The 21,220-nt window shown below is 51.5% G+C and overlaps 2 protein-coding genes across 3 annotated transcripts in view; one reads left to right on the forward strand and one right to left on the reverse strand.

Moving 5' to 3' along the window:
• Positions 1–284: 284 nt before the first annotated feature.
• On the forward strand, positions 285–16,197 carry PGS1 (phosphatidylglycerophosphate synthase 1). 2 transcript variants are annotated; one of them, XM_021534184.4, is made up of 10 exons: positions 285–462; positions 4,091–4,280; positions 4,651–4,728; positions 5,588–5,687; positions 6,329–6,518; positions 6,845–7,023; positions 7,896–8,429; positions 11,763–11,911; positions 13,933–14,075; positions 15,793–16,197. In XM_021534184.4, exons 1-9 carry the CDS (start codon positions 302–304, stop codon positions 14,050–14,052), a joined length of 1,701 nt encoding a protein of 566 aa, XP_021389859.3. In that variant the 5' UTR covers positions 285–301; the 3' UTR covers positions 14,053–14,075; positions 15,793–16,197. The 2 variants fall into 2 exon arrangements, 1 of the variants encoding a protein (XP_021389859.3); XR_014949274.1 differs by having other exon boundaries at positions 287–462; positions 9,815–11,911.
• The window catches only part of DNAH17 (dynein axonemal heavy chain 17), a 35,070-nt gene continuing 27,920 nt past the window's right edge, over positions 14,071–21,220 (reverse strand). Inside the window, exons 72-80 of the mRNA XM_021534087.4 lie at positions 21,058–21,185; positions 20,592–20,819; positions 19,877–20,068; positions 19,104–19,283; positions 18,597–18,779; positions 17,754–17,936; positions 17,419–17,562; positions 16,709–16,934; positions 14,071–15,974 (exon numbers count right to left, since the gene is read on the reverse strand). Coding sequence (XP_021389762.3) covers positions 15,727–15,974; positions 16,709–16,934; positions 17,419–17,562; positions 17,754–17,936; positions 18,597–18,779; positions 19,104–19,283; positions 19,877–20,068; positions 20,592–20,819; positions 21,058–21,185 — 1,712 coding nt within the window. The 3' untranslated portion in view covers positions 14,071–15,726. The remainder of the gene's footprint in view (positions 15,975–16,708; positions 16,935–17,418; positions 17,563–17,753; positions 17,937–18,596; positions 18,780–19,103; positions 19,284–19,876; positions 20,069–20,591; positions 20,820–21,057; positions 21,186–21,220) is intronic.

Consider the following 21,220-nt stretch of genomic DNA (forward strand, 5'->3'; position numbering starts at 1 on the left):
AACCGTGTAGGGCCCTTCAGAGCCGTTCAGCCGCGCCCGGGCTCGCCCCGGGCCGTGACATTGCCGGGCCGGCGATCTGGCTCCGCGTGAGCCCGTCCCACGTGTGCGGACCAGGAGAGCCCCGGCGCGGCCCCGCCGGACAACGAGCCCTTCCTGAGCTCCTCGCGTACCCTCCCCGGCCCGCCGCGGGCTCCGCGCTAGCAGGCCGGGCGGGAAGGCGGGGAACAGCGGACGCGCCACGCGGGGCTCCCGGGAGCCGCGGGTCGGGCCGGGCGGGGCGGAAGCGGAAGGCGGTGTCGCCATGGCAGCGCGGAAGCGGAAGGCGCGGGCGATGGCGGCGGGCGGCGCGGCGCTGTGGGGGCGGCTCTCGGCCTGGCTGCCGCGGGGCCGCCTCGGCCTGGCCGCGCTGCTCGGCCGCCTCTCCGACCGCCTCTCCCGCGGTCGTGACCGCCGCGCCCGCAGGTAAGGACCGGCCGGGACCCCGCCGGCTCTCCCGGGGCTGGGAGGCAGCGGGAGCCCTCCGCCGCCCCCGCAGTCGGTGTCATGTTACCGGGGCATCCCCCGCTCGCCGCTTCCCCTTTCCGGCCCGGCCCAGCTCCTTGGAAAAGCCGCGCAGGTATAAAAGGGCAGCCCGGTACCCCCAGGCAGGGGTCGGAGTCGGGTTCGGCTCTGCTCACGCAGACCCCTGTAGCTCGCCCCACTGTCCGATCGCCCTCGGGGCAACAGCTGAGCGTTATTTCCCCTTTCCCATTTCCTTGCCTCCCACTGTCACCAGGCGCTGGCCGGCATCGCTTTGTCCCAGGGGCCGGGCGCCCCGCGGCTGTCACAGCTCAGCCCTCGGGCCGGGTTTGGGTGTTCGGCTCAGCCCACCCGGGCCCGCGGTGGCGGGGGGCGAGGGGCCCCGCGGGACGGGGCCGAAACAGGTGCCAGCCCCCTCGGGCAGGGAGACGGGAGGGGCAGGCCACGCTGTGCCCGGCGGCTCTCACCGGGGACAGTGCTGTCACCGCGGTCCTGGAGGAGGTGGGTTATCAGTCTGTGTTCCTGTTCACACCAAGGAAATTCTTGCCACGCTTCTCTTCTGGTCTCGCCAGTGTTCTTAGGGCAGATACATTCGGCTGAGCTCTGGAAAGAAATCACTGAGTTCACATAGCAGCACTGTAGATCCCCCCTGTGTGCTGATGGGTGAGTGGTGAAAGGACAACACCGTGTCCTGAAGTTTCACTTCACCTCAGTTCTGAAGATGAGGTTTTACAGTGAATAGGAGTTTCAGCTGCACTGTGAGTTTCTGTACCAGACCTACATTAAAAAAAAAAAAAAAATAGAACACACCCCAAAAAATCCATTGTTGCTATTTAGGGTAAATCTTTTTATTCAGAAGGGTTCTGAGGTGGTTCCTTTTGATTCCGTTTTCTCTTTCTGGTTAACTCAGTGATGTGAAGTACGTGGAAAGGGCTCCCCCCTAGTTCACTTTCTGTTCCTCTGAAACCTGTTTTGTCACGGTGTAGAATTTTGATGATTTCTTCATAATGTTACATGGTTTCTGACAATTGTGTGTGCGTAGTTGCAAGGATAGGTGGTATTGGGTAGTCACTGAGCTGATGTCAGTCACTGGTGGGTAGAAGCTGCTGCTCTGGGAGCAGGTTGTTCTGTCAATGGCACTGTGGCTGGAGCAAAATACGGATTTATTTGATAATTCTAAAAGCCATAGGCTCTCAATGCTGAATAAGGTGTAGATTTCACTATTGGGTTGAAAGATCAGTGTTGACACACTGTAAATTACTTAGGGAGTGAAAAATCTGGAGGATGCAATTAGTGAGGATAAATTGACCTGTGCAAAATTAATCTGAATCAAACCAAATAGTACTGGTGCTGCAGGTTGATGTTCTTCCAAATATTCCTGTCAGAGTCCAGATGCTCCAAGCTCAATCCATTGCTGCCTGCAGCCTTCAGAGTTGCCCTCAGAGCTGCCCCTGGCTCCAGGCAGGCAGGTACAGGGCCTCAGGCAGGGAGGCAGGTGCAATTGGACTCAGAGTTCCTTGCTAGAAAATGCCTTCTGGGAATTATGTTTCTGGAAAGTGTCTGCTTTCCCACTGGTCTGGCTTCTGGAAGGGTAATTTGGTTGGTCAATGAGATAATGAGGACAGTATTCTTCTCTGTTGATTGTTATTGTAAAATACATAAAATTTGCCACTGCTTCCTCCCTAAGGAATAATTCCAGAGGATGTTTATGACCTGTGGGGCTGGATTAGAGCCCAACGATGCCACTGCTCTGTGGGCTGAGCATTTGGTGGATCCTGTGTTTTTGGATCCAGTGTGAATTCCTGTAGATCTGTGTGTCATGTTCCCTTGCAGAGATGGAACAGTGGGAATCTGCTCTATGTGTGGCCTGTGAGGCTTGAGGTGAGAAAAGGTGTATGAAGGTTGTGCTCTGGTTCCATGGAGACTTAGGAGAATGTGCCTGAAAAGTGGTATTTCTCATGTCTCTGTTCTGCTTTAATTTTTTCTGCACGTTTTAGGGGATATTTGCATTGTTTTTAACAACCTGTGCTGGTGATCTCTGTCACTTCTGGGTATTCAGGCTGTGCCAGGTCCACATGATCTGCTAAAACCCACTGGCCCAGGAGTTCCTGCACTGACTGACTCAGATTTCGGTGTTCACGAATAGTCAGTGACAAACTCATGGATTTTACAGGAAACGCCACTATGAACTGGTTTCCTTGTAAGGATGTTTGGAAACCTTGTGAAGATCCAGGGCTGTATCATGAACCAGATGAGTGAAATCATCTTCCTGGAATCTATGTTCATTTGGGCTCTGGATTGTGGTAAAAAGCCAGAAGTTCCTCGTAACAAATTCTGGTAAAGGTCGTGATCAAGTTTCCTCTTGGTGTGTGGTGATGGTGGAATCATCAGGATGGGCCACAGGACGGTGGCTGCCTGCTGGCCCGAGGACCTGGTGGTCCTTGGGGTAAGACAGCCACCCCAGTTCCATCCCAAGAAGTGTGGCTCCCATGAGTGGGGTTTGCAGATTAGGATGGTTTCTGTGGGTTCAGGGATACAGTCCAGTCCCTTGCTCATGGATTCCTGGATATCATGGGAGCTGCTGCTGCTAATTGTGCTGAAATGTGGTTTTGTCATGCAAACAGACTCCTGGTGGGGGGTTATTCTATGACTGGATGGATTTGCATGTGTGAAACCTTGGAGAGGAGAAGTTGCTGCTTGCTTCCTGTCACCCGCTGTGTGATGCTGGCAGTAAGCCGGTTTCTTCCCAAAGTGACTTCAAAGAAATTAAATTTCTTCAAAAATTTCTTTTTGAAGAATGAGTTTCCTTGTGTCTTCCTCGCAGGGAATGTGTGGAAACCTCCCCTTTTGTGAGGTTTGCAGGGGAAATTGTGACCCTTTCTTGTGCTTCTGGGGAATGCCAGTGGCATTGCTGAACGGGGATGGATCCCTGTTGTGGCGCTTGGTGCATTCCTGCTGGGACATAATTGCTCCTTTTGTGGGTCCTTCTTGGGGTGTGATTGCTCTGCCTTTGCTGGGGCTTGCACTTGGCCACCTTTTTTGCTGTAGATCTATTTTTGGATAAGATTGAGTGGTGGAGGCATTTTTCTCTTTAAAGCAGTGTGATCTTTAAACTTGAAATGTGAACTTCAGCCCAGCTGAGAACAAAGCTTGACATGAAGGGAGTGTTGGATGATGTGTGTGTGATGGAGATAATTCAGGAGTGGCTGGTTGCAGGTACAGGTCGTACCAGCGCAGCACTGCCAGACACCTGAGCATCCAAACTCTCATTTTCTGTAGCTCCTGGCCTCCTTCCCTTCCCATGTAGTCCTGATGAAGTAGCTGTTTCCCCTCATCTCCATGCCAGCTCAGGGGAGGAGCTGGCGATGTTCAGATCTGTTCTCCCATATTTTGCCTGTGTACATTTGGCTTTGGTGATCCAGATCAGATTATGGACAGGGAAAGGCATTCTTGCCATTGTGGATCCCTGCCGTGTATTGGCCCTGGCTGCAGCTCTTCCTTTGCCTGCTTGGAGTCTTGCTGGGAAGCAAAAGTTTCACTACAAAGAATTTCTCCATCTTTCTTTGCACAGGTCATCATGGCTCCTTCTAGCCCCACTACTCACCCCTCCTGTTCCAGTGATCACAGCCCCACCGTGTACCCTCTGTCCAGAAGGAGCACACAGGTTCCAGTGGATTAGGAATCTGGTCCCAGAGTTCGGGATCTCCAGCTCGCATGTCAAGGTGCTTTCATCCCCGGCGGAATTCTATGAGCTCCTGAAGGTAAGGTGTGGGCTGCAAGTTGTAGGAATGGTTTTGATACAATCCCAGTTTTGCAGCTGCTGCCTGGTAACTGCTCTCGTATGGAATAGGTTTAGCTGCAGAGAATGTGCTCTTCAGTTTCCCAGAAAGCACTAGTTTCTTTCTTGAATTTTAGATGCAACAGTGGTGCTGCTGTGGCTCCACGTAGCTCCGTGTGTTTTACATCACCACTGTCCATGTGTTACCTTTCCTTCCTCAAGGCCAGGGAGCCAGAGCAGAGATGTGGCTGAAGTTATCCTCCCGGGGAGTGCAGCACTGCCAGGTCTGGGCCAATGGCTCCTCAGGACCAAACACCTTGTGTGAAATTGAGCTTGTTTTTTGCTGCTCCCAGGTGCAGATAAAAGCAGCCAAGCAGCGGATGGTGATGGCCTCACTGTACCTGGGAACAGGACTTCTTGAGCAGGAGCTGGTGAGTGTGGAAGGGTTTGGGAACGCCAAGAAAGGAATGCAGTGGAGGGATGTGGAAGGAAACCATGCTTCTGGTTGAGGTCTGGTGTGGAGCCAGGGAACTGCTGCTGCTGCACTTCTTCAGGATAGTTAGCCTGGACCTGTCAGAAGGGACTGGCCTGCTGTTCAGAGTGCTTGGGGCGGGGGGCTTTGTAAAACTCAGGTCATGGGAATCTATCTTTCCCTGACATTTTTCTTGGATGGGATTTGAGCTGTAGGTGTGTGGTGCTGTGCTTGGTGGTTCAGGTGCAGGACACAGATGAAGGATTGGTTTGCTGCATTTGAGACTGAGGCCAGCTTTGATGGTATTTGCCTTTTTTTGTGCTTTCCTCTGGAAACAAAAGCATTTTTGCCCAAGGGCTTGAGGAGGAAGCCTGGCCTTGGCCAGGTTCTGATGTTAGGAAGCAAATGCCCTGGCAGAGTAAAGATGGATGGAGCCTGCATAGGATTTATGCCCAGCTTTGTCTGGGCTTGCACACAGGATTTGAATTTGCATGTAACAAACAACCTTGTAGTCAAATAATAAAAATGTAGTGAATTCCTGTCAATGTTTGTCTTTGGTGATGCAAGTCTGTGATTTGAGAATGATATTGGGACTCTTTCTGTGAACATTAATTGCTCTTGTGAGACCTGAAGGATGTGGACATGTAAAACTGAGGCCCTTTGATCTGTGGCTTTAAGCTGTACTGGCTCTGCTAGGCACAAGGAGGAAGGACTTGCACCAGAGTGTGGGAGCTGTCTTGACCAGGGTCCCCTGCTGCTGAGCACTTCCCTTGGAACGTGTATTTGCTTTTGTAATGAGAAGAGAACTCTCTCTACAGGTGTATTGCTTAGAAGAAACACTGGAGAAATCACTGCAAGCAAAAGGCTCGTCTGACCTCAGAGTTTCCATTCTCCTTGACTACACCAGGGGTTCCCGGGGTAGGAATTGCTGCTCATTGCTTTTGTCAGAGCCTGATTTTATGAGAGACAGTTCTTTTCAGAGTGGGTATCTTGGCCAATTGGACCTACTTGTGTAAAGCATGCACATTTCAGGATTGGCCTTTTGTATTCCAGAACTGCATATTCCCAGAAAATCTTCAAGTTGAACAGCTTTTCTTCCAAAAATAGGTGGTAGGAGCAAGAAGGGTCAAACTACTCTGTGCAACTTGTGTAGTCTTGCTTGGTTCATTTGTTAGTGCATTTGTCCTTACCCTTCATGCTCACTTATATTTTCATTTTGAAAGGAGAATGGGGATTGTTGGAAACAGAAGCAGCAGCACACTGAATCAGGAACCTGTGGTCATCTGTAGCGACTCTTATAGATGTGTTACTAGTGCTGGTGAGGCTTGGTTAAGAACCTTGAAAAGTGTCAGACCTGCCCTGTGACTGATTCTGAATGTCATTTTCAATATTGACATAGTGCAAATAAAAGTGATCCAAAAAAAAACAAAAAAAAAAAAAGGAAAACATGTGAAGTGCCAGTGGATGGGAGGGGTGCTCACCCTGTAACCAGCTGAAGAGCTGTGTCATGATGTGTCTGTTCTGTGTGATCTTTGTGTGAAACTCCCTTTCTTTCCCAGGCAGGAAGAATTCTCGAACAATGCTGATCCCATTGCTGCAGAGATTTCCCGACCAAGTCCGTGTGTCCCTCTTCCACACCCCAAACCTGCGTGGACTTCTCCGGCTCCTGATTCCAGAGCGTTTCAATGAGACCATTGGGCTACAGCACATCAAGGTCTATCTCTTCGATGACAACGTGATCCTGAGCGGGTGAGTCTGGCTGTGTCTGGCCTGGGTGCGGTCATTTCACTGGCCTTTGGGCAGGTTGTCTGTGCTGCCAGAGTTGTCTGAACGTGTGGACTCCATCATGATCCTATCAGTGCTCTTCTGAGATGGGAGAGCAACCACAGTTCCTGCACATGAGATTCTCAGATAAGAGTGAGCCTTTCTTAACGGGAAAAATATTTCGAGATTCTGAAGGAAATGGCCAATTTGTGCTTTAGTGCAGCTATCCCAGAGCGAGGCCTGTAGCCTGACCTGGGAGGCTGAGAATTTTGTGTCTGTGCTCTGAACCTGTCTCTTCTTTTTCTCTTCAGTGCAAACCTGAGTGATCTGTACTTCACCAATCGTCAGGACCGCTATGTCTTGCTGCAGGACTCTCCTGAGATTGCAGACTTCTTCACGGAGCTTGTGGACGCGATTGGGGATGTGTCCCTGCAGTTACAACAGGATGATACAGTCCAGATGATGGAGGGAATGGTACACCCATACCAGGGTAGGAGGGAGCTGTCTCACCTGGTTGAGTGATGGGATCCAGAGGAGAGGAGTGACAGCCAAGGTTTAAGGATGACTTAGACTCCATCAGTGTGTGAATTGTTGGGTGTCTGACCATTCAGGCTGTGGGATGTCCTGTTTTGAGCCATCCAGTACTATAATCAAGATTGATTAAGTTTCAGTACTGGGTCTGTTGGAGTTTTCCCAGCACAGTGGCTGTCATAGGCTGATTTGACAGGGCATGCAGAGACTGGAAGTAACTCTGAAACAGTCTCAGTGCTGCCTCATAAATGTGCTGCTTTTGGCCTTAAACAAGAACTTCAGTCCTTTAGGAAGTTTTTCTGATATTAGCAGCTGCAATTCCACGTGCTCTGAGTGTGCATGTTCTGAAGGGTTTATGGATATGCTGCTGTTGTTGGTAATTAATATTTTGTAGTAGAGTTTGTTCTGGGAATCAAATGGGAATCAGTTCAGGAAGACTGGGAGCAAGCATAAAATTGGGCAGAGAACGGCAGTGATGGGCCAGGCTGATTGCGTCATCAGTTTTTGTCCTGGCCTTGCACTGCTGGGTGATGTAAGTTCAGGATGGGGGTGGGAGTTTATTTGTGTCTTCCAGCTCATTCTTGGTTGTCAGTGTAGCCTTGCCCTCGTCCTTTCCTTTCTCAGAGGATTTTTCAGGCTGCTGCCAATTGCTGAGCATTTCTCTTCTGTAATGTAGCTCTACCAACCTTGAAACAGCTGGTTTGGGCCTTAAGATGGAGAGTCATGTGCACTCTATGTTGGCTTCTGTTTGTTCCTGTATCCTGGTGACAGAGGTGACAGGTAGCTTTGTGCCTGTAGACCTCAGACACATCTCTATGACTTTTCCTGCAGGAGACAAAGTGGCTTACTGTGAGATTGCCAAGCGGAAGGTCATGGAGGTCATCAACTCTGCCCGCACACGGCAAGAGCTCCTTCATGCAAAGACTTTCCACAGCAGCCAGCCAGGCAGCTCCCTCTTATCCCAGCAAGGCTCTCAGGCATCTGGGAGTCTGAAGCCAGAACCTGACACCTGGATCTATCCCTTAATCCAAATGAAACCTTTTGGGATTCAAATAGACGAGATGGTCACAGAGACACTCCTGACAGAGGCTGAGCGGGATGCCAGGATATACCTCACCACTGGCTACTTCAACTTGACACAGGCCTACATGGACCTCATCCTGGGCACAAGGGCCGAATACCGGATCCTCCTGGCCTCGCCAGAGGTCAATGGGTTTTTTGGTGCCAAAGGGGTGGCTGGTGCTATCCCTGCTGCCTACGTTTACATTGAACAGCAGTTTTACAGTGAGGTCTGCTGCCTGCAGCAGCAGGAGAGAGTGCAGCTACAGGAGTACTCCCGTGCTGGGTGGACCTTCCATGCCAAAGGTAAGGTGCCCTTAATCCCAAGGGTCTTGTTCAGAGGTGGGTGAGAGCTGTGCATTTGGATTGCAAAAGGAGTAAGGGGCTGGCTGGGTGCCAGTCTGGCCTTAACCTTTGAAACACTCCTCCAAGGTTCAAATAATGTGCTTGTGTAAACCTGGAGGGTTTGGATCACTTGCCTTTGCCTTTTGTTCAATGCAGTCACAGGGATGATTTGAGAGCTGTCTCTGTGGTGGCACTGAAGCACTGTCTGGATGAGAAAGGTGATGTGAAGGAAAGGAAGCATCTGGATGTGTTTATTATGCAGTCAGTGCCTGGTGCAGTTTCTTGTATCCCTTGGGCTGGTTTCAGCAGTCAGGAGTGCTGACTCTGCTGGGGACCCTGCAGCGGAATCGGGGGCAGGTGCTGGAAGGGAGCTGCTTCTGGGGCCTTCCCAGCAGGTCTGTGTGGGGACAATGTGAGTGTTGGGGGATTTGCACCAGCTCCCGTTCCCAGCTCACAGGGGATGCAGTGTGAGGAGCTGTGCTTATGGGAGTCAGGGCAGCCAGAGGGCAAGGGGCTGAGGAAGGAATATGGACTAACATGCATTGAGTTAATGAACTCCACCTTTGAGGTCTTCTGTGAGAGCCCCTGGATTCCTGCTGGATACTGTGCCTAGCTCCCACAGGCTCAGCAGGGTGCTTCAGCTGGAGTGTTTGAGCTGTGATTGCAACACTGGTGCTCCAACCATTCCTGTTTTGACGAGAGCTGTCAGTAGGAATGGCTCCATCCCCCTGCTTCTCACAGGGGTGCTCAGAGGGAGCTCAGAAGTGGTGGGGAGGGAAAGCTGCCGAGTCAGCCTTCTCTCAACTGTGGAAAATCCCTGGGTGCCTCTGTGTTGAAATGACAGATTTCAGAGTGCCCCTCCCCAGCATGGCTGGGAGTGCAGGGAAAACCCTTATCTCCCACAGGGCAGCACGAGGGAGGTCCCTGCCTGCTTGCCTGGGGTGTCCTGTGTCTTTCAGGATGCACGTGCTTGAGCGATCTGTGGTTCCCAGGTTCTGCCTTTGTTGAGCACTGCTAACTCCCAGTGGGATGTGGTTTGGCGTAAACTGAGCCCAGAAACGAGGGCTGCTTTTCCCAGCTACCAAAGCGCAGATGGTCACTGGTCCTGTTTGTGCCAGCCAGGCCTTGTGGGACAGTGCTTTGGGCTCTCTGCTGTGTGGTGTTTGCTTGGAAGGGATGCAGGGCTTGGAGTTCAGCAGCTCCAGAGCGTAGCAGGAGGGACAGCTGGAGACATTTGCTGCCTTGTTTCCATTCCCCTTCAGAGTGCTGGGAGGGTCGTGTGCAGCTCCTCTTCTGGCATGCTCTACCCTTGGCACATGTTAGATTCACTCCATTTCCTTTTGCAGGAGTCGTGGTGTGGCAGAGAGGACAAGGACAGAAGAGGGAAGGGAGGAAGCCTTGGAGATGTGAAGGGCATGTGCACAAGGAGCACATGGAGCTTAGCTCCTGGTTGAGGACATGAGATTCCCAGCAGCAAACAGTGCCTGTTGGTGCTTCCTCTCTGGGCTGAGACATGAGACACCCTTGAGTCTTCCGTGGGACCCCAAATACTGGGGCTGTGCTGCATGCTCCTCCTGGTCCCCTTAGCATTTTTGTATCTGCATGCACGATGTCAAGTGGTGCTCCCAGGGATGTCTCTCCTGGGTGCCCATGCAGGTGTAGCAGAGCTCTACACAGATGGGGTGCATGTCTGAGCAGGACATCCAGCAGCTGTCCTGGTGTGACATCCCAAAGCTTATCTGCCCCTTCCTTGGGTGTGGTGTTGGGGATGACAGGGATACATCCCTTGGGATCAGGGTCCCTTTCAAGCATGTTGTGGTGGCAGGGTGCTGGGCAGGTGGCTGTGTGCTGTGAGATAAACCCTATCACTGCTATTGACTGGCACTGGGAAGCTGTGCTTCCCCTTGCTGGAAGGTGAGTCACTGTTTGAGCAGATCCTGCCAGATGGCCATGAAACCAGAGACTTGTAAAGGCTGTGGGACTGCCACAAGACACTTGGGAAGGCAAGGAATCTGTTCCTCATGGCTGCTGCTTGGGCAGAGGTCCAGCCTTTAGTTGGCAGGCACCAGACAGCCCCTGGCAGGGTCCTGTTTGGTGGCAGAATGTGACAAAACCCTGTGCCATGTGGCTCCCAGGGCTCGTGGTGGGTTGTCAGCCCTGCTGTGGTGGGCTGAGCCTGTGGGGTCTGGAGGTGCTGTGGCATTAGGGCAGTGCCAGCTCTGTCAGTGTGTGCTGTGGGGGCGGGGAGGAGCTTACAGGAACTGGCAGTGAATCGGCAGCATCTTACTCAAGGCATTCTTGGAACTGCTCTGGGGCTGAGTTGGGAAACCTGCTGCTATTTTAAGGCCGAGGTGGTTTTTATGCTACGGGTTCTTTGTTGCAGTCTGTGTGTGACCAGCCATGGGGATAAGCCTCTACCAGGGACTCACCCAGGGCTCTGCTGAGGAGAGCAAAGGCTCTCTGGCTCCATTTGTGCAGAGTGACCACATAGCCTCTCCTTGGCAGCAGTCCTGATTCTCCTGTGACTGTTCCTTCTTGCTGCAGTGGTGTGCTTGAGAATGATGTGATGTTTCCATCTTTCCCTTGAAAATCTGTCCTGGGCTCTGTCCTGCTCTCTGTGCTGGCAGAGCTGTGGCAGCTGTGTTGGTGAGTGGCAGCGGGGGCCAGGTGCCCTGGCAAGAGTCTGATCTCATTGCTGGCTCCTCTGGAAGTGAAGGAGTGAAATAATTTGCACTTCTCATCTGTATCACTTCAGAGTGGCATGTAAATTCACCTGCCAGAGCTGGGAGATGCCTCTTCATGTCATGGTCCTGGGATGGGGGTTGGTCCCTGGCCCTGAGACAGGCTGGACAGACTTAGCCTGTCTGGCTGGGATTTTGGGGCTGGCTCCTTCCTTGGAAACCTGTTTGTCTTCTCTGAGCATTTCTGAATTTACAGTGGTGCAAAACAGCCTCTTAGGCAGTGACAGGACTTGTTCTGAGTTGTTTTGGGGCTGTGCATTCCAGGTGTGCACTAGGGGTACCGCACTTCCAGTCAAAACATTCAGATTTGGGCTGTGCCAGGGCACCCCACACATGGCACACGGAGCACACACCCCACACATGGCACACACTGCACACACAGCAGAGCAGCCCTGCAGGCCCTGCTAGGCTGCTCTCTGCTCTCAAGCTCCTGTACAGCATCTGTAATCCACATTTAAAGCATTTAATTCACTCTGAGTGGAGGGACCAGGTGAGCCCACCCTGGCCTCTCCCTTGGTCGTCATGCTGCCTCTCTTCCTTATTTTTCCTGCAGGCCTCTGGCTGTACCTAGCAGGGAGTGACCTGCCCTGCCTGACCCTGATTGGCTCTCCAAATTTTGGGTATCGATCAGTTCATCGTGACTTGGAAGCTCAGGTTGCAATAGTGACAGAAAATAAAGCCTTGCAGCAGCAGCTCCATCAGGTAAGCAGCAGATTCCGGGAATGCAGTGGGGATCGTGTACTTCTGGGTCTCACAGGGAATGCTGAGGACGCAGTGGCAATAAAAACCTCCAACTGCAATAACTCAGGAGCTGCTGGAGCAGCATGGGGAGTCCTGAGGAGCTGTCAGTGAAGTGACTATTGATGAGCTGCCTGCTGCAAGGACCCAGTGCTGGGAAATGAGGCAGTAACGGGAAGGAATGTGTGTCCCCAGTGACCTCGGGTACCAGGAGTGCTCAGGGCTGCATGTGCACAGAGCCTTTGGAGGACCTGCTGACTCCTCTGCTCACCAGCCATGCTGCACCTCTGAGCCTTAACCCTAGCATTTAAGGATTACCCAGGGCATGGCAGGTTCTGGGGTAATGAGGCCCGGCCCTTGGAGTGTCTGAGCTTGGACTGGAAGAGGGTTTCTGGACTGGCTGGGATGCCCATGAATTTCTATGATAAAATCCTTATCTTGAATAATAATATGACATTATATAATCTTGATGCAAACATGTTTAAGTTCTTTGATATTCAATGTCCCAGGGTTTTTCTGTGCTGTTTAATTAGGCAGCTTGTAATGCTCAGCAGTTCTGCTGCTCTGAATCCTGCCTGGTTCTCCAGCTGTCTTGACTGAATCTTCTGCTGGAACTGACTGTCCCAAGTAATTTCTCTTGCAGTGTTCTGTTTCAAAGCAGATGTTTGGTGCCTCTGTGTGACTTGGAGACCTCAGAAATGCGCTGTCTGAGGCAGGTGCTGGCAGAGTTGTCTGCAGGATCAATGGGAATTGCCCTCTTGCATCAGGGCTCTTCCCTGGGATGAGTCAGAGTGTATCTAATCAAAAACAATTCTATTACTGGAAGAGTTGCTTGAGTATTTCAATTCATATCTTGCCTCTGCTTGTTTCTAATGGAAGGGGAAAATCAATGGAAATGTGACACAAAGGAATTTTCTCACACAGGGCTGCAGTGATCTCACTCAAAGGGCTTTAAACCATTCCCGATTGCTGGAAGCTGATTCTGAGATGGGCTGTGTGTTTACTTTCTGTGGTCTTTTTTAGAAGACTTAATCCATTCCTGGGATGCTGCCATGAAATCACTTTGCCTATGTAATGTTCAGTTCCATTTTAAAAGTGTGTGCTGAGATTTGGGAAGAAATGGGAGTGGTCTGGATGTCTTTGGGCGCTTCTGTGAATGAACTGAGATTGATTCAGGGAACTGGCCTTGCTCCTGGTGCTCAGATCTCACCATAATGGATGGTCATGGAGCAGAATCCTCACAGCAGGGCTGACTATAGCTTTTGGAGTATTTGAAGGCTCTCAAATTAGAGTGAATTGGCAGATTAATGTCTTGGTTCACCTTTTTGGTGTTACTTTCCAGTACTTGGTTCCTGCTTCCCTGTTCCACCCTGAATTTAAATAGTGCAGCATTCTGCTCTTTGTGACAACTTTGATTATAAAAAAAGATTATGAAGAAACTTCCAGGAGCTGTTCTGCTCCTTGTTTGCCTGCAGATCCTGAAACCTGACTGTTTGTGCTAAAAGCTCCACTTACCTGTGATCAAAGCATTGCTCTCACGTGCTGTGCGCATGTTATCAGCAGGGTGGTTCATTTCCTCCCTCAGCAGTTGGGTGCACGCTGTGGGGGCCCAAGTGTTTCTGGTAATTTAGCTGAGATCACGACTGCACATTCATCTGCAAACACGGCGCCTGAGCTGTGTCTAGAAAGAGCTGCATAAGCCAGTCCCAGGAGGTTTGGGTGAGGTTTCCTTTTCTGGCAATTACAGCCTGGCCTTGAGGAGTTTTCTGAAACTGAAGCTCAGCTCATGCAGCTGTGGGGCACAAAAAGGCAAAACCCTCTACCCTTATTCTCTGTAGAGTTTTAATTGCAAATTCTTGAGGAGAAATGGTGCATTCTTGTGGCAAGATCCCTGGTTAGCTTTATCTGAGAATTGCTTCTCTGAAAGACCATTATGTAATTTAGCACTTGGGATTTACTGAGATGATGTTTCTTCCCTCGTTCAGGAGCAAGAGCAGCTTTACCTCTGCTCAGGTGTGGTCTCAACATCAACGTTTGAGCAGCCAAGTCGTTACGTGAAACTGTGGGTGAAGCTGGTGACACCTTTGATCAAGAATTTCTTTTGAAAGAAGAAAAGTTGCTGCTTTGGGTGAGTTTGCTGCCATTGTGGGGAATTATATTGCACTGACTGTAGTGAATAGCTGCAGTGCTCTGTCATGAAAAAAAGATTTGAACCATTAGTTCACGGACATGCAGATGATGTGGTGAAAACCAGGAACTTCTCGATTCCTCTAGGGTACTGGCTACCATGAACTGGGCTCAGTGCTCAGGTCCTGACTGGGTTTTGTCTACTAGAATTTCTGGAAGGGCCACTGGCAGAGAACCCATACAGTGGTATTTTCCATGCATGGAAATAAAACTCCCTTTCTGAAATGTCCCTTTCAGAGTTTTGCAGAGAGAGACAGTGTTTGTGCTGTCTTGACCAGCCAATAGGAAGCATTGCTGGAATACTTTAAATGTTTTGTCTTTGTATCCAGTCAGGGCTTTGCTTTGCCCCTCTAGTGTTGGTTAACAGTTGGGTTTGCTTTTCTGTTTGTGGTGTCCTGGAGTTCCTGGTGGTTCCACTGGCCTGTGACTTGAGCCCTTGCGAGCTTCAGGCCATCACTCCTGCCTGTTCCTGTGCCAGGCACAGTCTGTGCAGTTGGCACTGTGTGCTGGGTGCTGCGTGTTCCCACATCCCTTTACTTATTTAATGACAGCCTCCCCTCAGCAGGGTTTGCCTGGCTCCTTCACATATGTTACAAATGTCTTTCATGAGTTGTGAAAGGGCAGGAGAAGACTTTTAGTGCTGGTGTGGATTTGGCATGTTGCTTGCTGGAAGTAGGAGGCTTGAACCATAACATCCTGCAAAAAAGGTGTTTGGAAGCCTGGTAAAAAGGTATGGGAGTGCAAGGTAGGGTGTGAGCAAGGATTTCTGATCTGGAAGTGGCACAAGCAGGATTTCTGACACCTGAAAAAAGCTGATGGTAAGTGTGAAACTCAGTCGTAACTGATTATAAATACTGCTGCTCTATAAAGAAATGAGCTGCTCTCTGTGTCTGCTCTTGGTACTTGTCTGATTGTGAGCTGTGAGGGAAGTTTGAGGTAATTGTATTTTAGAACTAATTGTTTAAATATTTCACAGGATGGGAATTTGGTGAATTGTTTTATGCCAAAAGGACCAGCCTCACCAGATCTACTCACCTTAAAGTGTATTACTGCTGATACAAATTATTTGTTGTGAAGAAAAGGTCGAGTAGGTTCTGTTCCTTAGAAATAGAAATAACATACTTCAGAGAGAACCTGTTTGCAGCTGGACCTTCTCTGGGCTGTGCAGGTTGGTTGTGGGTGAACTGGACCAAATCTGCACCTTTCTTCTCCTGTCTGCTCCAGCAGACAGATGCTCCATGCAGGAGTGTGAGGAGTTTCTGCTCAGTTTGCACTGAGCCATCACACAAGGAGCTGTGGGAAGATGGAGAGCTAGAAGGGGGAAAGGAGTCAGGCACTTGTGTGCAGTTGTTCTGTCTGGCTTCCCATGGTGGTCTGGCTCCCCACCAGCACCACGTCAGAAACCACCAGTGGAAAACCAGTATCCGCCCTGAGAACCCCGTGTGCTGTGAGAGCAGGCTCCACACGGCAGCGCTTCCAGCACTGGTTTTATTGATACTTTGCTAAAATGGTTCTGGTACAATCAAACATAGACTGAGTTACACAACTTGGAAGTTCTTACAAGTACTGCTGTTTCCCATTACCATCAAAAACTAGGCTTCTAGGAGCAGAGCCACACCAGCCAGGACCCACTTGGCTGCTTTTTCTTTTGTCTTCAGGTTGAAGGTCCAGACGTAGGTGGGCCCTCGCATCCGTGTCTTGTAGACGGGACATTCGTAGACGTTGATGGTGTCCATGCGGTCCACGGGGATGGCTCTGAGCAGGATGACCGGCATCTCGGGCGTCAGCTCCTTCATGCGCGCGTCGGCGATGGAGCCCGCGGGGACGTCCCAGCGTGCACCTGCAGGGGCCACAGGTGTCAGGGGACCCTGATACTGCTGCAGGCTGCTCCCCGAGGGCCCTTCTTCACAGCTACTCATGGCTGGGAGCTCAGAGGTTAAGGTTGGGTGGAGTGGCTCAGTGGTGGTAGTCTGACATGTTCTCATCTCACTGTGACCCAGGACTGCATTTGCCTTACTGTGTGTGGGATGTCTGAATAAATTCTGTCCCCACCCTTCCCTTCAGCACGGCTTTATGTGGGAATTGCAGAGTTCAAGGTGAACTGGCTGTAGTGGGATCTGTCACATGGTGTCCCACATGCTCTCTGCTTTTGTCGAAGTGGACCTTTCAGCTGCTTTGCTGAACTGCCTCCTTCCCTCTCATTAGCAGTAATTACCATGGATTTAAGTTTCTCAATTTGTCTTACTCGAGCATCTGCTATGCTTGAGTACATATGTATTCACTAGAGCCCTGTAGCTCCAGGAGCCCCAGGGTTCATGGGCTGGAGCCTAAATTGCTAAAACACAAATTTCTGGTTTGGAAAGGCTGTGTGATCCGGGCAGTGCTGCCCTCAGCTGGCGGCTGAGCCTGGACCCAGGTGGACCCAGATGGACCCAGGGCTCCCTGCTCTGAGCTGCCACCAGTGTGGGCAGAGCAGACCAGCCAGCAAGTGCTGACACTGCTCGGCTGCACAAGGGACACGTGCTGAGCTGGGCCTACTCCGTGTCTGAAACACCTCAGAGATGCAGTTTTTACCTTCCATGAACAGCCCGTGCACGTAGGAGCCTTCTCTAGGGGGAAATGTTATTTCCTCACGGGTTTTCTTGGTCACATCCACTGCCAGACACATCTTATCCAGTGGCCACTGCTTTTTCCTGGCTGTGGACTGCATGATGGCTGTGAGGAAGGACTGGGGGTTGAAGAATCCTGCCAGCCACACTGTTGCAGGTAGCACAAAATCTGTTGACCAGACTTCCAGTTCCTGGAAAATAAACCAGCAGAGTCCCTTAGGGTGGAGGGTGTGCTGTGAGCTGCAGGACACTGACAGAGCTGATGCTTTGCTGTGCATAACCCAAGCTTCAGCTAATCTTGCAGAAAGGAGACTGGCTGGAGGTGGTATGGGAGAAATAAGCAGCAGATTCCCCTGCAGCAATGAAGCTGAAACCCTGAATTCATAGTGCAGAAAATGCTGCTGTTATTTTTTAACAAAGCCAGTTTTATTAATATTTTTATGGGACACTCAGAGTTGTAATGGGGGGAGCTGATGTTCTTTTGCTACAGTGATGTACTGTAATGGGAACCTTGGTCAGACTTGTGCTCCTATTCCTGGAGTAACAGCCCTTTTCAGGTATTTCAGGCTGGTTAAATTGACACTGAGAAATAAACCAGTTACCAATAAACCAGTGCACTGGTGGGGAAAGTCCTGGGGCACCCCAAGCTCTGACAGTCACACACACTCTGCTCACCCTGATCCGCAGGAGCAGGTCTGCATACCAGTTTGCCAAGCTGAGGAGGGAGGGGTAGGCATAACGTGTCCATGATTCTGGAACACTGTCATAGAAGAGAGCATTTGACAGCTCTTCCATCTCGGACGTAATCGTCAGCTCTCCCTTTGAAAAAGAGAAAAGTCCAGGCAGTGTCACCTGCAGCCAGTGGTGGGACAGCCTGAGGGATGTGCATGGGCTCAGGGAGCAGAAGGCTGGGGCTGCCTGGCTGCACCTGGCACAGTTTGATGGGTGGGAGCTGCAGCAAAGGCAGAGTGCTGTGGAATTCTGGGAGATGATCCAGGCCTGCTGTGTACCTGCAGTCCCAGGTCCAGCTCCTTCAGCGAGCGCCTGATCTCATTGGTCAGGATGTTCATCCTTTCACATTCCTGGAGGGCTACAACAGTGTATGGGGTTTTTTCCTTTGCCTTTGCCATCATCTCTTCCATGTTGAACGGCTCCGGCAGCTGCCCGATGATTTCATCCAGGACTGACTTCACCTGAAATGGGAATGCCATAAACTGCTCTTGTCCACAGAAAAATGCTGCAGCTTCCATTTAATTAACTTGGTAAGACTTTTTTCTTTTTCTGTGCTGGTGTTTCTTTGTACCTCCTCCTCTATTACTAGTCCTCCATTCTGTTACTAACTGTTCTTGGGTCTTAAAAACTGTAGTTCTTTTTTGATAGCCAAGGTAAGAGACCTGAGGCCATGGAGGCTGTGAAATTCAAGTGTAAAGTCCAGACAGTCAGGAAGAAGACTAAAAAACATTCTTTTAAATCTTTGGTTTTAGTAGTTGCTTTCATGAATGGAGGTTTCTCAGCCAGCTCATCTGCTGAGGAGTCCCATGTAAGCCACATGTTGCCAGTGGCCCATCGGGGGTGGGGTTCTTGGCCATGCTGCCAGCTCTCTCTGCACTGTGTGTGCCACCATCCCTGGGCTGATGACCACAGCGTGGCTAGGCTGGAATCACCTCCCTCTTATCCCTTTCTGCTGTGGGGCCTGCTTGCTCTCTCAGTTGTCTCCAGACCTGTATCTGCATCCCGTCTCTAGCCTCGCAGTTGTCACCCTTAAGAGGTTTTTTTCCCCACAGTAATTATTTCCCCCCACCTTAAACAAAAATAAGTTAATTTCTACCATAAAGAGATAGGACTTGACTCACCTGTTCCTCTCGGGAGACGCCTGAGCCTCCAGCAGCCTCAGATTCCTTGGGCTGCAGTTCCAGCACTGTGCGGAAGAGACGGTCTGAGGTGACAGTCAGGAAACCCATCTCTGCGTTGGGGTGCAGGCCATACAGGTGGGGGCTCTCTCCTGGCAGGTTGTCATCGATGTACTGGTGGTAGGCCTGAGCATAGGGTCAGGGCCAGCGTTAGCTTGGAAGTGCAGGCAGAGGAGCCCAAAGTTCCCTGTAACCTTGAAAACCCATCACCACTCTTGGGGCCCTTCACAGCACCTGCCCGTGGGCACAGAGTCTCTTCTTTAACTTGTGTCTCAGCCAAGCTTTTCCCTTTCCATCTCAACCGCAGGAATTACTTTTGCAGCAATTCTGCACATTCCCAAGGGGACTGACACTCTCCCTACATTCCCCTTGGTGAGCGAGAGGGAATGTGGACTCATGCCCATTTTTCCAGAGCAGGGGTTTTCTACAGCCAATTGCAAAGTTTCTTACCTCGTAATCCATGCGGGGAGGGATCATAAACCCTGGAGCCAAGGACACGTCCCCATCCAGCATCTCAGGCTGGACGTACTCACTCAGGTACGTGCGGCACAGCCGGCGGTCCCAGTCATCAGTGATGTGCCCCCCGTACATGATCTCCCCAAAGAGGTACCGGAGGTCATCCCATGGTACCTGCAGGGAGAGGCTCAAGCTGGGACTCCAAGGAGGCTCTCCAGGAGTTCCCCATGCAACCACAGAGTGGTGGCTCCAGGACTGAGCTGTGCAGGGAGGTGATAGTCCCTGGACCCACAGAGGCTTGGGAAGAGGGGTATCTCTTGGTCACCCACAGATTTCTCCTTGCCCCAGTATGAACACAGCCATCTGTGATTTGAGTCCTGTCTTTTTTCCAACTAGCACTGATCTCATCTGTGAGGGCAGGTCTAAAGGTGAGATTTCAGCCCTGCTTACTGCATCTGCATTCTTGGAGCAGGCTTTGCTTTTTAGGTGGAACCACCCACCAACCACCAAGGCACGGGTCAGGGCAGGCAGGTGAGCCAGGGCAGGCACTTGCCCTGGCTGGTGCCTGGTGCCTTTTTCAGCCATCTCAGGCAGAGTACTCATCCCCTTCCCCTGCCTGAGTGTGCAGGGAGCAGGGGAGGAGCTGCTCCTGGCCCTGGGCTTCTTCCTGAGATGGTGTTTGTGCTGCAAACTGGTGAACGTTCTAAGCAAGGCCAATTGTTGCAGTGTTTGCTGTGCTGAGGAGCAGTCACCTCGTTGTCCCTCACCTTGGGGTTGGCCTCCAGGTAGTTGTGCAGGACGTTGACAGAGACGGTCAGGTCGCCGTTGTTGAAGGGGTACGACCTGTTCCAGCCCTGGGTACCGAACCTGCGCCGCTCAGCCACCGCTGCATGGAAGTAGCAAAGGGCAAACAGGATGCATCTGAACTCGGATTCTTTGCTGCACTGCTCCAGTGTTTCCTGCAGAGGAACAGTGAGGGTGGGTTGCAGCTGAATACTGCTGTCAGATGCCCCTCTAGTGAAGAACATTCATAGGCAAAAGACAACTGAAAATGTTCATTAGAAAAAAAAGCACACAATTGTATTTTAATGATTTGCTAGTTGGTAATTTTTGCACTCATTTGTTTATGAAGGATTTAGGAATTCACACCCCATCGCCCTGCTGACAGCTGAGACAGCTTGTTCATAGCAAAGCTGCAACAGCTCCAGGTTCAGTCTCAGGAAAGGCCCTGGCAACCTGGCGCTTCCCGGTGTTGGAAAACCTCAGGCAGCTCTGGTTACCCCTAAATCCCTGCCAGAGGGGTACTCTGGGCACTCCAGGAGGATGTCTTGGCAAGGGCTGGCTCCAGGTGCAGTGTCTCTGGCAGCGGAGACACCCCTGAGGTGCTCAGCCTGTGGAACCCTGAGAGGGGATGAGCTGTACCTGCTGCCCAGAAGGGCTCAAGGAGGCAGCTGTGGAGGGTGGGGGTGGCACTGGGGGTACCTGGGTGAAGAGGTCGAGGGCTCCGTGCAGGTTGGCGCGCATGCCTGTCGGCGGCTCGCTGGTGATCTTGATGGAGTTGTCCAGCAGCCCCTGTGGGATGATGTGCGTCTCGGGGCTGGGGGCTGGCTCGGCGCTCATGAACAGTCGGTACTCGGGGTGGCTTTCTAGGCTGTGGTGCTCCACCAGCTTCTCCAGTGTGCCCAGCCACCGGGCCACTAGGTGGATGTTCTGTAAAAAAAACTCTCTGGACCTTGAGAATCTTACTTCCCCCCCATGCTGATTGCTACTGTGGCTCCACAAGGGGAAGGCGCTGGGTACAGCCAGCTAGCCCAGGCAGTGTCACTGCCATCGCCAGCGGGGTGACCCTGCATGGTGTGCCTGGATGCTGGCAGGACTTTGTGCCCTGGTATGCCCGGTTGCCATCAGGGCTGTGTGCCCTGTGGTGTGCCCCACTGCCCCCACCCACCTGCAGGATGACCCAGTGGCCCTCGGCAGCTGCCACCTCCATGGCGTGCTCTGCCACGACCTCCTGGCCTTGCCCCAGCGATACGTTGTGGATCTTCCCGTTGTCAATGGTGAAACCCAGCCTCATGCCTGCGGGGGAAATGTTTGCAGTCAGTATCAGTACT

Source organism: Lonchura striata, chromosome 18 (assembly GCF_050655825.1).
Source record: "Lonchura striata isolate lonStrDom1 chromosome 18, ASM5065582v1, whole genome shotgun sequence".
NCBI lineage: Eukaryota > Metazoa > Chordata > Aves > Passeriformes > Estrildidae > Lonchura > Lonchura striata.